Here is a 21,370-nt window from a genome sequence, read left to right on the forward strand (position 1 = left end):
TATGAAATCTGACAGTTAGGTATCATAAAACAAGGGTTAAGCGAGGGGCAATGATAAACCACCCAGATATAAGAGTAAACATTTCTCAGCCTTAGCTTTTTAAAGAGATAATTGCTTATAAATTAAAAAGAGCAGATTTTCAGAAAGTGGTCAGCGTCTAGCAAGTTCAACCAAAATAAGAAAAAAAGGGAATGCCCTTTACATTTCCATGTACTTATTACTTTGTAGTTGAAATTAAAGAAGGGCAAACTAGGATCCAGGGATAGCACATGACAGGAACTTCAGCCCCATCCCCTCTTACCAACACCAAGGATAGAGGGTAAGCTCTTCACTCTGCCATTTCATCCTGCACCTAAGCAAACAGCACCCTCATGCCTGATTTTCCCTCCCCATTTTCAATCATCTATGCTGATTTCCAGCTAATAAATTTAGTCTTCTAGTTAGCAACCAGCTAGTTATATTGCCATGTTTCACACTGTGCCTCTCCAGCAGGTTTAGGGGCCTTTCCCATTCTTTTTAACAAGCGATTTTGGTGGAAGCATAATTTTCATTTGGCATATAAGGGTGCAACAACTAGTATCAGCTTCTTATCTGTAAATAAAATTCAGTTGTCCCTATTACCTTGGCTCAACTGGAACAATGAAGAATGACTTTGGATTCCCATATTTAGAAAGGCCCTTGTGCAATAACCATTATCTGTTGTTTGAGAATAATTCATTATCCTGACAAATTCTCTATGTGACTATTATAAACATTCAGAGTTATCAAAGCACAAAAAAGTGGATTCACTCTCTTGACCTTTGGTCTACAAGTTGACAGATTTCCTTATCTTAACAACAACAGAGCAAGGGACAAGGCTAGAGATGCACAGAAAAGGAGCAGGTATGTGCGGCCTTACCTGATCTGTCCTCGCACCAGAGGTCTGTTCTTTGTCCTGTTCATATTTGAATCAAATGGAACCTCAAAGAACTGAATAAAAGAAAAAGAGGAATTAAAAGGGTGCCAGAGACCATTCCCATCACAGAATTAACTGTCTGTTTGCAGGTGCTTTAAGTTTTCATTTTTGAAGGTACAGAGCTACAATTAAAATGGAAACTTTCTCTTATATTTGCTTTGATAGTCTACATTAATATTTTTGGCATTCCCTTAAAAACAAAACTACCTGGAGGACAAACATATTTTGAACGTATTACACGTTTGAAGAAAAGCTTCACTTCAAATTCTACTTTCAACAAGTATAGCATGCACACACATACACATGTACATGTAAAAGCAATAATTCCTAGCTGTATATTGTGTAAACAGCCCTTGCAAACTGTATGCTTCTTTTTTTTTTTTAAAGAAAGATTAATGCTATAACTATTTTCAAGATCATCCAACTTCTGAGAACTCATGACCTACCCAGAACTCAACCAATTCTTGTAAATGCTGCTGCAACTGCATTTAGCATATAGTGCTAACAGCAGTAAATGAAGAAGCCACATGAAATTAATTCATGTGGCAGCTCAACTTAATTTTAACCACTGCCTATGTGAAAATTAACACTGTCATCATACTATGACCTTCCCTTTTTTTTTTTTTTATCTGACAAATACCAATCCTTTATTGCTAAAGCCAAGCCCACCTTTCCATATCAAAGACTTTATAAAGCTATTTAGATTTTAGCATGCAAAAAAAATTACAAAGTAACCAGCATCGCAGAATCATGAAAAAGTAGGGCTGGAAGGGACCTCTCTGGAAGTCATCTAACCCAACCCCCAGCCCAAGTTAGGATCATCCCCATCCAAACCATCCCATACAAATCCTTGCCTAACCTATTGCTAAAACTACACAAATCATCCCTATTGCACACACAAGGCACAATATCCTAACCTAGCACTGGTAAAGCAGGGGACAATGGAGGTCAGTGTTTTGTTGCTCCACAGGTTGTTAAAATATGCTTGAGAGATCCAAGGAAGAGGGTCATGTACCCCACTACAGATAAAGGCAACCCCCCTCTCCCCCCCACACACAGTCTGTACCAATTTGGCCCCGGGGTAAAAGTCCTTCTTGAACTCAAATATGGCGATCAGTCTGACTCCGAATGGAGGTGGAAGATCCTCTAGCCAAGAACCTCTGGGTTTTGGCCCCAGCAGGAATATTGGCATACCTTAGTCAAGATCCCTAACCTTGGCTTCAGCCATTACCCAATGCTTCTGAGGAAGGTTAAAAAACTCCTGACATGTAGCAAGAGGAAAGGGGGAAAAATCCTTTCTGGTCCCATGCAGCAACCAAAGCCCAGAAGCATGGGAAAGTATAGGTATAGCTACTCCTAGATCATCCCTGATCAATCCTTATCCAATTTCTTCTTGAACACTTCCAATGATGAAGTTTTTATTCTACTGCCTCACTGTTCTAACACTAAGTTTTTTCTGATACCCTTTTGGCAATGATTCGTTGACACAGCAAAATGTACTGGACACCAATTTACAGGTATGGAATTAACTCTGCCTAATAAAGCTGGACTCTTGAGGCAAGATATAAGTTATGTGGGATATAATTATGTAAAAGTAGTAGCAGAATAATGAAATGCATTATTCTGGTCACAGATGTATTGAATACTGTTGCCTACATACTAGGTGATGAGATGCCCTACTTTTGTTGGGGAAGATTTTATAATTTTGCAACCAGCCTATGTATCCACCAAAAGGTAAATTAAAAATATTTAATTTGGGAGGTGCCACAATACTTGCCTCACTATAGTGTAAAAAAGGCAGGCTGCTAGCCCCATCAGTGAATCTGGAAAATTAAATGCTATGCAGGAGAAAATGATCTGTAAAAATGATTTTCCTCCACACAAGGCAAGGATTTCTTAGGGTGATAACTTTTTTGGATCAACGGCATAAGTGGAATAGAGCCGGACAAGCTTTTGAATGAAGATGTTCGTCATCTTGCCTTGCATTCAAAAGCTTGTTTAGCTCTATCCCACCAATGCAGCTGGCCCAATAAAAGATATGAACCAAGCAATTCTTGCCTCCTGCATAATTCCTGGACCATCACAGCTACAACATCTGTCTAACACCACCACTTACTTCATCATACAATTTCAAAGTATTTTGTGCTTTGGCTCATGTTTGGCCAATGTTATTTGCTATAATCAATCATATAGTGCTGTTAATTTATGTAAATGTGTATTACTATAGGAACTCAGGATCAGTGCTTTGATGTGACCATACAGAAGTAGGTAAGATACATGTCCTAAACTGACAACAATCTAAACAAGACAAGACAAATGATAAAAGGAAGGGAAAAGTGACTTCTTGAAGAGTATTTGAAGGACAAAAAGAAAATGCTTTGGAGATGAGGGGGAAAAGAGAGACTGTTTCACATAACAGCATGCTCTCATGTTTCCAACAATTTAAGAATGGAAGATGATGTGAATGGGACTAATCTAAACAGAAAGGGTTAAGTATAAGAAAGGGGGAGAGGTAATGAGAACAAAAAAGCACGTAGAGGCAAAGTTATATTGTGTTTAGGTCATGGGGAAGAACAAGGAGTTAGAAATGGATGCAGTTAAGTATATACATCTATACTGCAGTCAAGCCAAACTAGTCATGTGAATCAAAGCTAACTTTAACACAGCCGCTTGGGCAGCTCTAGAACTGTACCCATGGCAATACAGGGTTCAACAAGTATACAACAAAACTCATCCTGGATAAACATTCAGGAGGCTAATTTGCACTTTGTTTTGTGTTGCGGTGACTACAACAATATTGGTACCTGAGCTAGGCACTTTAAAGGTAGTAGGAGTATTCTTACACAAGCTGCAGATATAGAATCATAGGAAAGTAGGGCTGAAAGGCATCTCACAAAGGCATATAATCCAGTCCCCCTGCTAGATCATGCCTGACTAAAACATCTCAGCCAAGTGTCTATCCAACCTGCTCTTGAAAATTTCCAGGGATGAAGATTTCACAATTTCTCTAGTTAACCTGTTCCAAAACTTCATCAGTGATCGCCCTTGTAGTCAGAAAGTTCCTCCTAATCTTCAACCTAAATTTCCGCTGCTGCAGCTTGAGTTCACTGCTCCAAGACAATCCTCTACAGCCACAGAGAAAACCCCATCTCTATCTTCTCTGCAATTGCCTTGTCAGGTATTTGAATGATGTTATCAAATTCCCTTTCAGTCTTTTCTTCTCAAGATCAAATATCCCTAGTTCTTTCAGTCTTTCCTCATAAGTCTTGCTTTCTTGGCCCCTAATCATTTTTTCTTGCTCTGTGCTGGACTCTTTCCAAACTGTTTATATTCTCCTTGAAGTGTGGGGACCAAAACTGAACACAGTACTCCAGGTGAAGCCTCACCTGTGTTGAACACAGTGGAAGAATCGCTTTCCTTGATTTCCAAGTGACACTAGTATACTATTGGACCTTTTTTTTTTTTTTTTTTTTTTGCAACAAGAGCACGCTGTTGATTCATATGCAGCTTATGGTCTACTGTTACCTGCAGGTCTTTCTTTGCAGTACTGTAACCTAGCCAGACTTCCCCTAATCTGTATTTGTGCATGAAATTACTTCATCCCAAGTGCAGGGCTTTGCACTTGTCCTTGCTGAATTTTATCTGGTATACACTCCAGAGTATCTAATCCAATTTGGCGTCATCTGCAAATTTGCTAAGCATGCAATCTCACCATTCAAATTATTAATGAAGATGTTAAACAATACTAAACCCAGGACAGATTCCTAGGAAACCCTACTTGATACCTCCACTTGAGTAAGCACTGAGCTATTGATGACTACTCACTGAGCATGATAATCTAACCAGGTATGTACCCACTTTACCAACAATATCCAACCAGTTATGTATACACTTTCATTTAGTCTGTATTTCCAACGTTTGCTAATGAGAATGTAGTGGGAGATGGTGGCAAAAGTCTCATTAAAGTCAAGGCATATCACATCCACTGCTCTCTCTCCATTCACAGAGCTTGTCACCTTATCACAGAAGAGAACCTGGTTGGTTCTCATGACTTCCTGTTGGTGAATCCATGCTGGCTGTTCCTGATCTCACATTGTTCTAGGTGCTTTACAAGACATTCCATGAAAACCTGCTCCATGCTTTTCAGTCATAAAGACATACCCAAAGTCAATGGAAAGTAAGTCAGTTACAGTAATTGTGACAGGCATACACAGCACAAGAACAAGGATTTTAGCAGCAATGGCAGCCTGTATAATAGACCCATAACACAAGAACTGATGCATTTTGTATTCGTCAATTGTAGGAGCTAATAATTTCATACTGCTTCATAATTTCTGATGCTCCCTTCACATTAAAATTATAATACCACTCACCAGCACCATCATGGATCAAGTTAAAAGAGACTGTTCATTATAAATCCCTATTTTCTGTAGCCTCCACCCTGAAAAAAATGTTCTGCAATGAACTGCAACACAAATGGTTTCAGACTGAGTGGATCTTTTTCATCACACAAAAAAACAAACAAAACTTGATGAGCATTAGTATCATAGGCATACATGGTAGTCAATGTTGCTTAAGACTTTCTATTATAAGACCCTGTTTTTACTTACAACTTTGCCAAACTTTAACCATGCAGGTTGACATTTCCAACATTGGGCATCTGAATTTTTCTGGAAAGTTTTAGCCATTTCCAAGTATAAGGTTATGGGAAAATACTGCATTTCCTTTGTTGTAACATTTTACAAAAAATTCTAGTGCCTTTATGTGTTGGAGCTACAATTTGAAATTTGGAAGAAGGATTGCTCTCCTGTCAGGAATGTGCATTTTGCCATGCCTGGGTAAATCTGCCCAAATTTGGCTTATGCTACAAGCCCTCAAGAATCACAGCTGTGCCATTGGAGCTGTGCTGTCAGGGACCTGAACTGAAAGCAAAGACACTGCTTCTTCTATCCTTTCAACATTTACCTTTTTGGCACTCAGGCAGAAAGACTGACTTTAATAAAGGAGAGGAGTAAAGAGCACACACAGGGGAGCAGGAGCTGGGAAGAAAGTGAGAATTAGGCAGAGAGGGGGGACATGGACAGAAGCCAAGGAGAGGCAGAAGCAGAAGCACAGAGTCACAGGAACAAAAGGGTTTATAATCAATGGACCACACACCCCCTCCAGAAGTTGGAATTGAAACCAGGGCTCCTAAATCTACATTCCTTTGCTGTCAGCAAATAGCTGTGAAACTCAGTGGAAAAGTGCATGCCTCATCTCCCTCTTGTGGCTGGTCCACACAAACTAACAGCCTACTACTACTGTTACTCTGCTAACTCAAGGGGGAAAGATACATGCTGTGAATCCAAGGATCCCAGCTCTGCTCACCGTCTATCTGAAAGTTAATACGGCTCAATATGGTAGAGTTTCTGGTTTTGTCAGCTTGCTTTTAAAAAACATAAGGAACTGTATTTAAAATATCACAGGGATGTTAAGGCTACAAACACTCAAGAGTTAGGAAATGAAAAATTAGGGTAATTAGGGTTGCCCATGTAACCTTATTTTGGGCCATGGTGCATATACATTCTAGTGTAGCCTCTTAATTGCATACTATTTCTTCCAATGAATTCCTGCCTCGATCAGCACACAGGATGAAGGGTGCTCTTGGAATGAGTATGTGTTATGCAGTGGATGCATCTGTTCTCTGCCTCACAAACTGGAAGGTGTGTCATGAACAAGGCAGGGGTTTGCAGAAACAGCAAGAATGATCATATAGTTACAGAAGCTGGATACCACCTTGGGGAACTGGATTCTATCCCTGTCCCTGCTACAGAGTTCCTAGGTAATGCTGGGTAAGTCACTTGAATCAGGATTTTAACAGATCATCTCTAACTGCATGTTTTTCATTTCCTGGATTCCTGACTTGAGATCCTGGGTCTGATTCACAGAACTGCTGAGCTCTCATAACTGCAACTGAAGTCCATGGGACTTGAGTTTTGAATGTGTTACAAAATTGCTGGTGGGGAGCTAAGCTAAAATACAGTTTACATGATGCGCAAGGTGCTGTACAGGCAAAAATAAAGTGAGCACAGGAAGTTTAAATTAAAACTGCAGCTTGATTTTTCTACTGTCATGGTCTTATCAATTAAACATAGCATGCTTCACACACACAAAAAAGCTCCTACTCGAAATGCAGCAAAGACATTCTGACAAATGTACAGAAGAGAGAAAATGCTTCATTTGGATTTGAAAAACTGATGATCGCTTCTGACAACTCAGCGTTTTGTTAATGGTTTGTTTCACTGTTACATTTCAGAGACAATTACTTTTAATGAAGAAAAAATGGCATTTGACATCAGAGTGGTAGAGCAGTACAGCAAAATTCCACAGTCCTTATTTTTTCCCCCTGTGCCTGGAAAATAACTATGGCTTAAAAGAAGAAGAAGAAAAAAAAAGGGAGCGGGGGAGGCTATAAAAGACCTTTAAGGGCCCAATTCTGCTTTCATTTATATTAGTATAACTCTGATTTTAGGAAATTTGCTTCTCATTTGTACTGGCAGAGGGAATCTGACCCTTAAATATCTACCACAATAGTTCTCAACCTTTTTATACTCAATGCGCTCCTCATTAGACTCGAGCCAACCCTCAGAAAATGCTAACTCTTAGTTTTCACTCAGTTTTTGACCATGGAAAATAATAGAGCCATCTTTTCTATTGGAAAGAACTCAGAAAGATCACAACAAGTCAGAATATTTTTAATACTATGGACTCCTATTTGAAATTTCTGGGTTTATTTTATTAATCACATTTGCATACCTAACAGTGTTAACTTTCCCTGGCAACCCAAGGCACCTTTAAAAGGATCTCAGGGCACCCCAGAGTGCCGTAGCACCAGGGCTGATAATCACTTATCTAAAACTCACTCAGTATGTTTATTGTACATTGGCTAAAATAAAAACTGTGGCTGAATTTATCTTCAGTGCTTCCTAAACAACATAAAATGATCATCAAATGAAGGACAATTAGATATTTGACATTTGCACTCAAAAGAAATTAAACATATCCCACTTAGCCATTTATGTAATCTGATAATACTGTAATTATTATATTTAATATAGCTGTTAAGCCACTGAATTTCATATATTTTTCAAACAGGATGTCTCCTTGCTCAGTTAAGTAATCAGATAATGACAGACTCTTATAATGTAGACATGCTGACAGAATTAAAGCTGCTGTGACCCTTGGCTCTGGACTTCCTCACTTTCTTATTTAAATCACAATCTGAATATTCTATAAATGTCATTTGTATGCATGTAAATTACATATTTGATTGAACTACAGTTATTAAGAAAAACCCTTTCATATGTAATACCCCAGATTTTTTACTGCGCTAGCTGCAATTACATGTCAGCAAGATGCCATTTATCAAACTTTTCACATTTTGTTCCCAGATGTTCAGCAAAATTCTCTCTCTCCACTTGAAATTATTTTCCCCTGATATTCAAGAAAAATGAAAAAAATGTATCTCAAATATCGTTCCAAAGGAATGAAAGCGGGAACTCAAACAGATTATCTCATTATGGGCCTGCACAGAACTGCCTGGTTTAGCAAACAGTAAATTCAGTAAGATGAATCCTGGATAAATAAATATTTTAGCAGCTCTCAAGAGGCTTTTTCCTCAGGAAGTCTGAATGCATCACTTCAGCTGGCTAAAACAGAATATTATCTTCCCTAAGTTTTTGGCAAGGCACCCATCAAATGGATAGACACGGGGTTAAATCTACAGCAACTGAACACCCTGTGTGTCAAGACTTGGCAATGGTTTTCAAAACCCTAAACTAAATTTTAATCAGTATGCATAAACATTTTAAGAATGATGCTAAAAAAATTGCACTATTACACTGTGGGGTTCTTTGTGACAGGCTAATCATTCTGTCTCCCTAGTTCTCACCACGTTGATACACGGTAATTACATTCCGTGGTCCTCTGAAGTGCTAGATCAACCACCATGTTCCTGTGTATAATTATTTACAACCATGTGTCTGTTGTCAGTTTTTATTCATATCAGTTTTCATTGTTATGTTTATAGACATGTTATTTAAAGATGGTTCAAAAATTTCAAATCTTACCCTGAATATACAAGCAAAAGTATAATGCTAGAATAGGCTTAGATCACAGAATGAACTGCTCCAACAGTTAACAGATACCCACACTATTTTCAAGGAGCATTCTCCTTTGCCCCCATCATCATGCATTTGGAGCTGTGGCATCATTTTTCACAATGGAATAAATACCAGGCTATGCTTCATCCACAAGAAGCTAAAAAAACATCTAAGAAGTGTTCAGACACTTGCAGGAATACAGGAGAAGCGGGCAAGGGAAACAACAGCTTTGTAGGTCTCTGACAACATTTTACCAGTGCTTTAAAGTCAAGTGTAGCCTGTAACAACAGCCTTTTCTAATAATATACTGTTGCAAGATAGCTTACAGAAATAAGCTGCTTTAGTGCTTTCCCCAGCAAAGTTATTACAGTAAGATTTATAATTTCTGTATGAAATTATACATAAAAATCAATAAGTGGCAAACATTTGCTTCCTCTGTACAAGGAGTTAGAAATCTGGTAATCAACTCCCCTTACTAATTGTATTCAATCAGGCTTTCTGGAAAGGCAATTTGGGGGAAAGAGGAAATAAGATCGAAAGGGTCTAAGTCACTAGAAACATGTTTGCTGCATACAATGACTATAAAAGCTGGTTAATAGTTCAAGCTCATTGGGACGCAGATTTTCTAATAACTTTATCTAGCAAATTCACGTAGCTTGGTATTACATTGTGACCTCAGGCTCTAATACTTGGGGTCTAATAGCAGCACTGGGAGCCCCTCATTCCTACTGAATCAACAGAGGACATGCGCAAGCAGTCAGCAGAGGGGGTTCTGGTTCTAATTTCTAGCTTCTTTAAAGCAGCCACATCCTATTAGGGTGCAGAAAACTGAAAATAGTCAGCCCAATCCCTGTTAGGACTCCACAGCCAGGGAATAGAAAGCCCTGAGCAAGTATTGTATTTATACACTAGAGTCGCTTCTGGTGGCAACGAATTTAAATATAGAATTATTACAATACGGTTCCTTAATTAAAACAAAACAAAAGTCTCAGTAAGAGGAACGTCCGGTCACATATTCTATCCAATGGTTCAGCCACACTTGCACAGCTAAACTTTTTTCCATACATCTCAGTACCCTGAAATCCAAGCCTACACCCCATCTATGCAGATCCCTAATCTATGACACCTGGCTAACATAGCAGCAGCAGGCCAGAATGGACAACCAATTTCCTATGTATTGACATAACATTTTACTCTAATGCTATATATGAATTTCTATCAAGGTTGATAATCCCATTAGAGGAGAGAGAGAATGTAACCCTTCTATTAAAAGGAAACTCAATTCAATGCCACATAGAGATCTTGTGACTCTCTATGGGAAAGGGTAAAAAGCCTCCTGTGTCTGCATTACATTCAGACTACCCCTTTGGCATCTTTTCGCACTGGTAGGGGACTGGACCAGTCTCTCTGGGGCAAGGGTGGCTAACTTGTAGCACACTTGCCACAAGTGGCATGGGCAGCCTCTGCATGTGGCACTGGGTAGGGGACAAACAGCAGACTGGCAAATAGGGCAGGGAACAGAAAACAGAACAGATGGGGCAGGGAGAAGGAAGCAGAGCAGCAGATTAGACAGGGGAAGGGGATCGGAGTGGTACTCAGGGAGGGTGCAGAGCTAATTTTTGACATGCTTGCCAAAAAGGCTGGCTCCTACTGCCCTCGGGTTAGCAGTTTCTACTTATTTTCTTCTCATTTGTTTAAGTAGGACTGTTTTTAAGACACTTTGGAGACTAGAGTATGAGCAACCATTCCTAGTACAAGTGCTCAAACACTGAAGTCCAAAACATTGGCCTGATCCTGATCCTAGGATGAATCTGATAAAGTGAACTTGAGTTCACAAAAGCTTGTGCTCTCTCTCATATATAACGTGTATGAATTGGGGGGCAAGGGGGATCAAACTGGCATAGCGGCAGGCTGGCTGAGCGGAGTTCATGGCTCACAAGTAAATTTATATATGCAAGCTGGGATTTCTAGGAAGGTTAACTACTTAACTCCCTCGGGAAAAACATTTCTTAATATTCAAACTACAGAGGTTAATATGAGTAATTTAACCAAGATTTAGAAATATCTTTTTATATTAAATATACTGGCTTGGCCATAAATTCAAAAGGAATTTTATAGCATCTGACTGTTAAGATGCCCACTTTTTGCTTTATGGTAATTACCAATAACATAATGATAATAAGAACTTCTATTCTGTTTTTAGTGATTGACTCTATATTGGATATGAAGATTAGAGTGTATTAGAATTACCTAAATTATACATTGTACATTCCCTTTACTTGTATAGCAAGTAAGTTCAAAATTAACATTATTAGTATAGTTCACCTGTTTGTTTCCTTTCAATCACATTTCTATGAAAACTATAACAAGCAATTAAAGAACATCACAAAGGTCTTTTAATTCAATTCAATACAGATGTGATTTTTGAAGAAAAAAGTTAAAAAGGAAGGGATGTTCAAAAGCAGACAGGCTTAATATCACTCTCAATGAAGTCAGTGGCAGTTTCACTTCAATGAGAGCAGAGTTGGGCCGAATCTGAGCAGCTTCGAACCTCCGCTCTCTCCACCCCCAACCTCCCTAACTACAAAGCAAGATGAGATTGTTGGCTTGGAGGTTGTATATTTGGATATCATAAAGGGTGCATGACACCTGTTTGTCTTCAAGATATGAAAATAAAAGCAAGGGAAATATTTTAAGGATTAGAAATGGCTTTTTTTAAGACTTTGGAAGTCACTGAAAACCCTCTGGCCCTGCAGTTCAAGCTAGTTACAGATCTGCTTTAATATTTTCCATTTCAAAGAAGCGTCTAATTAAAATCAAGGCCAATGCAAGCCTGAACAACATTAAACTATTAACTCACAGGTAGCTAAGACTTATGCATGTTAGCTGAAAAGCAAACCTACCACATCCTGGGCCAACCAGACAGATGTGTTAAAAGAAGGAACTGCCAGAATGCTTAATTTTTTAAAAGAGCTTCCAAAAAGCACACATCCTCCCTGTTACAGTGTTTACAATAACTCTATTTGTATATAGCAGAAGGTGTGGTAGGCAATTGCTAAGGAGGTATTAAGACGTCTCATTTCAGAAGGAATATTTTCGGTGTTGAAGACTTCAGTTAGTACTTTATCTGTCCTGCAAGGTTAATGGCATTCATTGTGGTTTCAATGTTTAAAAGAGATCAAGAAATGACTTGTTGCATTTTTGTCAATATGTTATAATATCAAAATAATGTGGGTGTATGCAAGAATCCTTATAATGCTTACAAGAATCCACTGGCTGGATATCTGAACCACCTATACATTTTCCATTGCAATTATTATATTTAAAGAGAGCTAGGTGGTATCATGGAGATCCCCTGTAGCTGTGGGGAAGAAACAAATCTTACTTGTAGCTTAACAAGGACTCCTTGTTTTGCTCCCCACCTGGTTTGTTACAAGACATACCCAACATCCTTTGATGGCTTGGGTCATTAAACTCTGAAACAAAATAAAGCCGCAAACACATTCAAATTACATCAAAAGGGGAAACACGGGGTACTCAAATAGCTTAAAGATTACATCTTAATTGTTGCCTGACTTTCTTTAAGTAATATGGTTGACTTCACAAGATCATGTGTGCAGGTGCACCCCTATCTTTGTTTTCATTTGATCTAAAGTACTTCACCAGGATTGACCAACAAGACAAGCACAATCATTACACTCTTGGTATCTGATAGCCCCCACAGCCACACTTGCCAAACAGTATCCTTTCATGCTATCAGAACCACCACTATGTTACAAGGAGTTTGAACAGTACACAACTATGTCAACACTTAGAAATGTCAAAGCGACATGACTTGAATTCAACAATGTCTTAATTACCAATGCCCTGGTTTCTGCTTCTGACACAGTGATAAAGGCTTGACAGTGACAGAAGAATGACAGATGCATTCAGAAACGCAAGGCACATGACCAATGAGGCATAGGCCAAGAAGTCTCTGTTACTGCAGGTGTGGATACGCCTGTGGTATTCACCTAGCAAAGACAATGCATAGGTAATCAAAAGGACTGAGAGAGACTAGGGTTGTGAATGTATTAGAACACACAAAAGACTTGTTAAAATACGGAGAAAAAAAAAGGACCGACTCTACTCTCAGATATAGAAATAGCCTTTGGAAAAACCAATGAGCACATGAAGCTAAAGGGTATACTTTGCTTCTATATGTGAAGTTTATTTTCTGCGCTTAAAAAATTCAATTTGTTGAACACAAATGTATATCAAGATGACATTTCTCTTTTCTTGATGCTTGCAAAACAGAGTTTATCAAAGACCTGAGACTGGGTGAACTACTTGCTTCTTCAAGTCAACAGACGAGGGAACCTCACAGAGGCTCATGGGAATTGTGAAAAACTTACATCTTCATGGGGAAAATTACACACTGTTAAAAAGTTTTTGCACATGAAATAAAAGTTGAAAAGCAGACCTTTTTTTTTTTTTTTTTTTATAAACTTCTAAGTCCTGACAGACCACTGTATACTGCAACCACTGAAGTGGTGCATCTCGTGTTCTCCTCTAGGTCTGAGCAAGGTTGGTGACCACTGCAAGCGCAAACCTGGATCCTTACAGACAGATTATTAGAACAGTTCATCCTTACAGGTAAGAAAAAGCATTATAGTATAGACAACAGCTCTAGTAGGGAGGGACACTGTTTTCTAGTTGCTGCCAGGAGCCTCTAGTAATTTTAAAATATTTGTTGTAAATTGTTCTCAGAGGAGCATATAAATATTTCTCTTTTCTGTTTTAACATCAAAGACATATCTACAAACAAACCCTACACACCTCAGACTTTTCCAAATACCTGTTCAGAAAGATGGCTATTATAATGTGCTCTGAAAATCAATACATTTGGACTTCTTAGACCACAGTGAGTAAATTCTAAAGCAGTGAGTTCTTCATAGCCCCTCCAGGTAAAATCTTCCTCAGTTAATTAATCATGAAACTGGGCCCGAGCACCTCTGTTGATTGCAACAGTAGCTGCATGACAGAGGGAGAATTGCGAGCTCAGAAGAACAGGTCCCAGACCACTGAAGACTTTTTACATTAGAAGCAGCAAAGGACAAATCCCAGAGGACTAGTATATTTTAATTGTGAAATTTTCTGCTCAAAAACACAGCACCTGCATTTTTCATATCAGCTCCAGTTTCCAAACAGAATTAAGGCCATGCGGGATGGATCCTGCAAGGTGCTAAATACTCTAGCACTGATCCTGCAAAACTCATAAGCATGAGTAGCCCTACTGATGTCAACAGGACTACTTTAGCTAAGCATGCATTCAAGTGCTTTGCAAGATTGGAACCAGAGTGTTCACGATCTTACAGGTTCAAGTACCTAGAGAGTACTACAGCTGTTTTAATCTTGAGGGGGTAAGGCATGCAACACAGTGGCAAGGTTTACATCCAAAAGATGTAACCTCCCATCAATATGAAAAATGTGGCTAGGAACAGCCAAAAAAAAAATGTGGCTCCCATCAATATGAAAAATGTGGCTAGGTTTGACTCCTCCAACATGATGGGGGAGGAGAGTAAGGGTTATAGCTGGGCCATGCATCAAGCAATATACTCTATTTTCAAGTGTGAGGGAGACTTGGAGGGACATGCATGGGGATGCTATGGGGTCAGTGAAATAACATGTTGCCCTTTACAGAGAGCAGACTGTTCACGTGATCTGGTCCTATGAGAACAAGTATAAACACAGCAAACCTGAACTCATTTCAGCATGCCAAAGTGTTCCCCTAGCATGCTACAGCAGAATTCTACAATCCTTTTATGTTTTAATGAAACATTTGCCCATACCCACATAAATCAGGCATCAAACTATTGAACTTGGATCAAATCTGCCTAAAAAATTTTACTTGCTTCCCTCTAATGTTGTATGTTTCCAGAGGGCTATGACGGAGAGAAATTACAAGCAAATGCCAGATTCACTTCTGCATCCTAGTCACTACTGACATTGTACTGTTTTCCTGCAATTAGTTTTTTTACGGATAATTATCAAGAGATTCAATCAAATCACGCTTTCAACTACTAAAAGACTTCTTGGATTACTTTACAAAGCCTTTTTCTCACAGAGATTACCTTGCAGTAAATTTTATTTATCAGGAAGGCAGCAATCTACATGTACATATTAGTTTTAAAACAAACAGAACTTCAAATAATTATCTCTGCTGAAGATAGGAATTGCATTTAGTCAATACGTGGCTTAAATTACGCTATAAGCCATAACAATACATTAGATCAGATCCTCTGGGTGCAGTGCAGCTGCCTTGTGTAATACCATCAGTAAAACCTGACTCTAAGGATAGCTTAGCCAGAATTCCTCTGGTGGAATAAAGTCAACAATTGTGGGCTCCTACATCACCCCTCCCTTCCATCTTCACATATGGTAGCATAGCTAGAAAAGGGATGGAGGGCTCCATAGGCCTGTGCTTGGTTGACCTCCACTACGTTTTCAGTTGTGGACACTAAAATTTAATATAAATTAGAGCAGCTGTAAAAGACTGCTCTGCCATGGTTCAGGGGACCAGCCCTGCAGAAAAGAGAAGTTCAGGTAGGATCAGGGAAGTGAGAAGATGGGAGTTAGCTAGGGGTGTCAAAGATGCAGCCTGTGGAGCCATATCATCCTGCCTTTGGTGCTGCCCAGGGGTCTCAGCGACCCACAGGGAGCATGCAGGGCACATCAGATGGCTCTGTGAGCCACACACAGTGCCTGCTCCAAGGCACATCCCTGAGCAGCAGAATGCAGCCATTGTGTGCAGCACGGTGCGTGCCACTCTGGGGCTATGCTGCATGTGGCAATGGATCTGGCATGGTTCAGTGCAACCCAGTGCCAGAGGCTGTGCAGTGCAGCTGGCAGTGGTGGCAGCAGCTCTGAGGCCATGCAGTGAAGCCATGGAATAACCAAAGTAAGACTGGGCCACACATGGCACTCATTCTGACCACTCCAGGACATGAGTTGGAATGTAGGGCTAATGTGTGGGTCCAGCCTGGCCAGGAAACCAGTCCCATGCCACTCATCTGGCCTACTGGGCTGGATGAGTCTGACACACTTGTTTTAAGCCATCTTGGCTCCCATACCCTAACTTCCATTTGGAGCAGTTTACTTGTACAACAAGATCAGCTCAGTCTTTTTATTCAGCTTTCTATTACTTGAAGTGAGAGTGATTTATTTAGCCCAGTAATCCACTACATGCTGCTTTGTCAGATACCTGTATAGCAATCTGCATACATTCATTATTCCCCTGTCTACCACGCAATATATACACTATATTTACTCACAGTTGATATTCTCTACTACTTTATCTGATGTTCATTATTTGTTACAAGGAAAACAAATGCGGGCTGATATGCTTACTTCTGGGTATAAAAAGTTAATTTTAGTTTCAAACACCTGAGCATGCTAATGCAAAACTTAATCTACATATTCAGAAAGCATGTTTTGAATTTGCACATTAAGAAATTAACTTGCTTGGTTTAAGTTATTGGCAACTAAGAAAAATGATTTGCTTCAGTGATTCTATTAGATGGAGACTAATGGACAAAAATATTTTTGCTCATTTTAGTCTACTAACTGCATCTATTTAATTTACCATAGGCTTTATCTGCTGTTCAATATGTTTACCATAAAAAGAAGGTAATGAAAAGCACGGTGCCACCTTGTAGAATACTAAAATTCAGCCAATCAAAAGCCTAGATATAAACCCAGGTATATAGTGATTTTGACATGTATTAATATTTAGTGTGCTTCAAAAATACAGAAAGGAAATACTGTCCAAAAGTTCTATAGCAGCAAGAATCAAATAAAGCAGGGGGTTTAGGAGGTTTTACCCCTTAAAAATAGTAGAGGGGTAAGGCCTCGCCCTTTATTGTAACAAATTTCTTCATAATTTAGATGTCTACAAAAACAAGGTCGATTTTGATATAATTTTCCCTATTTCAACTATACCGCAAGAAGTGAATATTATCACATTGTTTTATTCCATTGCTTGCTATTCCAAATGTCAAAAGGTACTTAGCTTCTTATAATCTGCAAAGTTTTGAAGTTGAAAAAGGATGCGATTATTAAAGGTACCTTGACATTTATTTGGCTTCTACAGAACAACATTAGTGGAATATCACATCTTCACTTGAACCACATCTAAAGAAAATTCAATTTTAAAAAATAGTTTGGCAATACTGAATATTAAAAAGAATAGCCCTCTTTTTTGTCCAATGGAAATACTGTGAATTTAATAGAATAACATCTTTTTTCTATCTTTGCCTTTTTCTTAATAATTCTGTAGTCGATAACAGAAAGTTAACTCTCTTTTATAGAGTTTACTGGCTAAGAATCAGTTCTTTATAACCCCATAAAACTTCTATGGAACCACAATGATTTCAACCATTTTAAATTCTTTTCCTTAGAAGTTCTCTCTCTCCAAGAGACTGTATTTTTCATAGGCAATTTAAGAGGTTATCAAATGAGGTAACAGAGTATAACAGACAAAGGATAAATAGAACAGAGATAGCTAAAATCTGTTTTATCAATTAGCACAATATTTGAGGGAAAAGTCTAGCAGCCATCTGCTGTTTTCTTTCATTAACTATTTTTATCAATACAATGCACAAACTAACCGTTAATCAGGGTCAGCATATTATTATGCTCTCCTATTGACTTAAAGGGTAGATGACAAAGCTATATGGTCACAAGTCAAACTACAAAGACACTTAAATCCAATAAATAAGTCCCACCTTTTCTTCCCCTTCATCAAGAATGAAAGCAACAGGACAGTCTCACAATGAGTCATTAGAAAGCACAAACACAAGAACCTGTTGTAGGGGCATCGCATCATCTGTCTTTTGAAAGCTGTCAAGAAGTGTTTGTCATTCCAACACTACTTGCATCTCTCAAACTCCAAGATAAAACTCTAAGATAATGTCCCCCATCAATCTCAGAGTGACTTAAGAGAGTTGAAAAATAAATAGTATTGAGTCACATTTCTAAGCAGGATTCCACATATTATTAATTTCAGCTTGGAAACGAGCAAAGGTACCAAATCAGCCATTGCTCGTTTTCAGGTACAAACACTTGCTTAGAAAAAATACATTTTTAAGGGTGATGCTTTCAAATGCTTTAGAAAAAGTTTAAACAAATATGTAGGTTGGTTTTGGTATTGAGCAGTGGGAGAGTTTTCACCAAAAGAAGCAGGGCAAGGTAATTTTTTTATTAACTGTAACAGGGGTTGAACACCACAAACAGGAGGCAGAGCCCATTACACTAACAAATCTGATGGAATCTGAAACTTTGTGCAGTTTTTTTACTGCCTTTGAATTGGGCATCTCCAAAACCAAAGGAAAAGGACAAAATCTTAATTAGACATAAGGGATATCAGTTTTAAACACACAGTAATCACTTGGGTCTTTTATCCTACGTTCAAGAACTGTTAGCACAGAACTGTTTCTTGCTGGTAACAAGTTGTCAACTGAAATGGTACAAATTTAACACAAATAAGAAATATTTCTACACTGTCAGTGTGCAGGGACTGTAATGAACTAATTTAGCTAATAATTGGTATTCTGCATTGCTTGCTACTTAGCTTCAGTAAGCATATTTAGCAGCATACACGCACAGGCCTCAATGCTTACAGATGCTTAAAAAAAAAAATTGAAACCAAAACAAAAATCCCCCATGTGTTGCCGGAAGCAGCAGTGCATTAGTGATTTAATCAGCTATTAGATAAAAGAGCCAAAAAAAGCCCCACTAAGGTGTCTGATCTATACAGACGTTGGGCGAGCCAAGCCCAATTAATGAGATACTTCTTCTGGGCATCCGCTGGGCTTGACGCAGAAGTGTGCGGAGTTTAAAGTACAGCACTATTTTGGGGTTTTTGTTTTTTTTGTTTTTTAAATGTTTGTAAGCAGCCTTTGAGGCCTGTGCATGTATGCTGCTAAGTATTCTTAGTGCAGCTGAATGCAAAGTGCTTAGTGATCATTAAAAACTAACCACCACCCTTGTAATGGCAAGTAAATGCTGCTTCTCCCTTTAATATAAGCAAAATGAGGAACACAGAAGTAAAACAACTTGGTCAAAGTCATACAAGTCAGCTAAATAGTTGCTTATAAGCAACAAGAGGCACGTGCAGACAAGCATAGCCATGCGGTATGTGGCACCACATACTGAACACTGAGGTGTTCTCCGCGCTGCAAGGGTGTGCTGCCCATTCGTGCACTGCTCTTTTTTTTTCCCCCACGGGTTTTTTTTTGACTCCTGGATAACTTGCGTCCACACTCATCTGGATGTGACCAAGGAGCCTTGGACAGAGATGCAGATTTTTCACTATTCACCAGATGCCTTAGAGAATTTACTAGGAGTTTCAACAAATGCTGGTCTGAAACAATGTGACTAAAAAGAAAGAAATACATAGACAGACCTAGAAATGTATTTATTTTGCTTACAAACATTTCTAAGACTTAAAATAGACTAATAGGACTCCCTTCTATTTATTGGCTCTTTTAATTCCCAGTATTATCAAAATCAACGTTGCTGTACACCTGTATTGTCAGAAAAATAAAAGATGTGTAAATTTCAACTGTTTAAAAAAACCCAAAACATTATTCAGATCAGACAGTAAAGATGTACAGCTTTATTGACAGGGCCATCAACTTTTGATGATTTCTCTGTGGGGGTGCTATATGCACCTACTGAATGCTCATTTGGATCTAATCTCACAGTCACTTCCACTGTCAGCATCATTCTAGATCTGTTGAGAGTTGGGAAACAGCAGGCCTTAACCATGTGAGGGGAATGTGAAACCCCCTACTCAATGCTTACATAAAAAGCACACAAAAATAACTGCATTGAGGAGAGGGCGTGTGCACATGGACACATTCAGGAAAGTTTAATGAATTCAGACCTTTAATTAAAATACATTAGTTAAAGTGTTAAACCCCTCTGTGGATACAACTCATTCCAATATAAAGTGGCCTCAGATCACCTTGGTTTCCAATCAATTAAGCTCAATTTGGAATAAATCACTTTTATTTTGGAATGAGAGCATCCATACGGGGAGTTCTGAGGGACAGCTAGTCTACTTCACACTGTACCACAATCTGAATTCATATCCCCATTTAGATCATCAGCTTGTAAACTCTTATCTTTATTTAATTTGTTTTTTGTGGAGGCAAGCCCTGAGACACAGACAGGATAGCACTTAACATTAAAAAGGGATGCACAAGGAAAAAAAATCATATAGGAAGCATAAAATAAAACTAGAATAATATATGAAAAAGAGGGTCTGAAAAATTTGTGCTATAGCAGAAAACAAAATCTAGCTTTATAAAAATTGTGAACAGCTAGCCCTAGGAATCTTACTGAAACTTTACTTGAGAGCTTCCACTAAGCTCATCTGTTCATTTAAGATCCCTATTACACACATTTTTACAAGTCACTTACCAGTAAATACTGCACAGACTGGAAAAGTGATTTTCAACAAGACTGTACTATTTAAAATATATATTTTGGGGGAAATACTGAGCATCCTAACCATTTGAATAAATCCATTACTAAAGCTTTCCTAGCAGAGTTCAGGTAGAAGCAATTTTCTATGTTCAAAACTAACAGACAAATATTGCAAAAAAAAATCTCTCTGCACATATCTGCTGAAACGATATAAATGAAAGAAGTGGCTCATACTGTGATTTCAGCCACAAAAAATGACACAAAAGCAATCGTTACTTAAGTGAAACATACTTAAACTTAACTCCCTTAAATTCACTGGGAATTTTTTTTTGCCTAAAAGCGCATTTATAAAAAAAATATGCAAGAGGCAAAAAGATTTCTTAGGGTGATATGTACTATTGGACAAATTGCATAGTTGAGATAGTTAGACAAGCTTACAAATGCAAGACATTCTTCATCACATCAATGCCTCAATATGCATTCTGTACAGAAATACTCTCAAAGGAAGATCAGTATTGGGGGTTTCTAGTGTAGCTCAGGGATATTTTATTTACACAAACATACGTTTACTACAATAAATATTTATGGTTAGGAGGTTTCATCTCCAAATTTGCACTGTTTTTCTATGTTGGGCTTAACTAGTGATATTTCCTTTGAATCTCCACATTTCCAGATGCTTTGCTCATACAGCCTTGATGAGGAACAGTTGCGCTTATTAACAGACAAGCTGTTGACAACTCAGTAAAGCTTCTAAAAGCTGGCAGAGATCTAATCTGGCACCAAGATCTGATAACTTTAGAGG

At 38.5% G+C, this 21,370-nt stretch overlaps 1 protein-coding gene across 1 annotated transcript in view; it reads right to left on the minus strand.

Annotated features, from left to right (window-relative positions):
• Positions 1-898: 898 nt before the first annotated feature.
• LOC102382988 (protoheme IX farnesyltransferase, mitochondrial-like) overlaps positions 899-21,370 on the minus strand; it is a gene marked incomplete at its 3' end in the record, with an annotated part of 104,057 nt that continues 83,585 nt past the window's right edge. The window contains exon 4 of the mRNA XM_025214743.1: positions 899-969. Within this exon, the coding sequence (XP_025070528.1) occupies positions 899-969 (71 nt within the window). The remainder of the gene's footprint in view (positions 970-21,370) is intronic.

The sequence above is a fragment of the Alligator sinensis genome, unplaced genomic scaffold (genome assembly GCF_000455745.1).
Source record: "Alligator sinensis unplaced genomic scaffold, ASM45574v1 scaffold1371_1, whole genome shotgun sequence".
NCBI lineage: Eukaryota > Metazoa > Chordata > Crocodylia > Alligatoridae > Alligator > Alligator sinensis.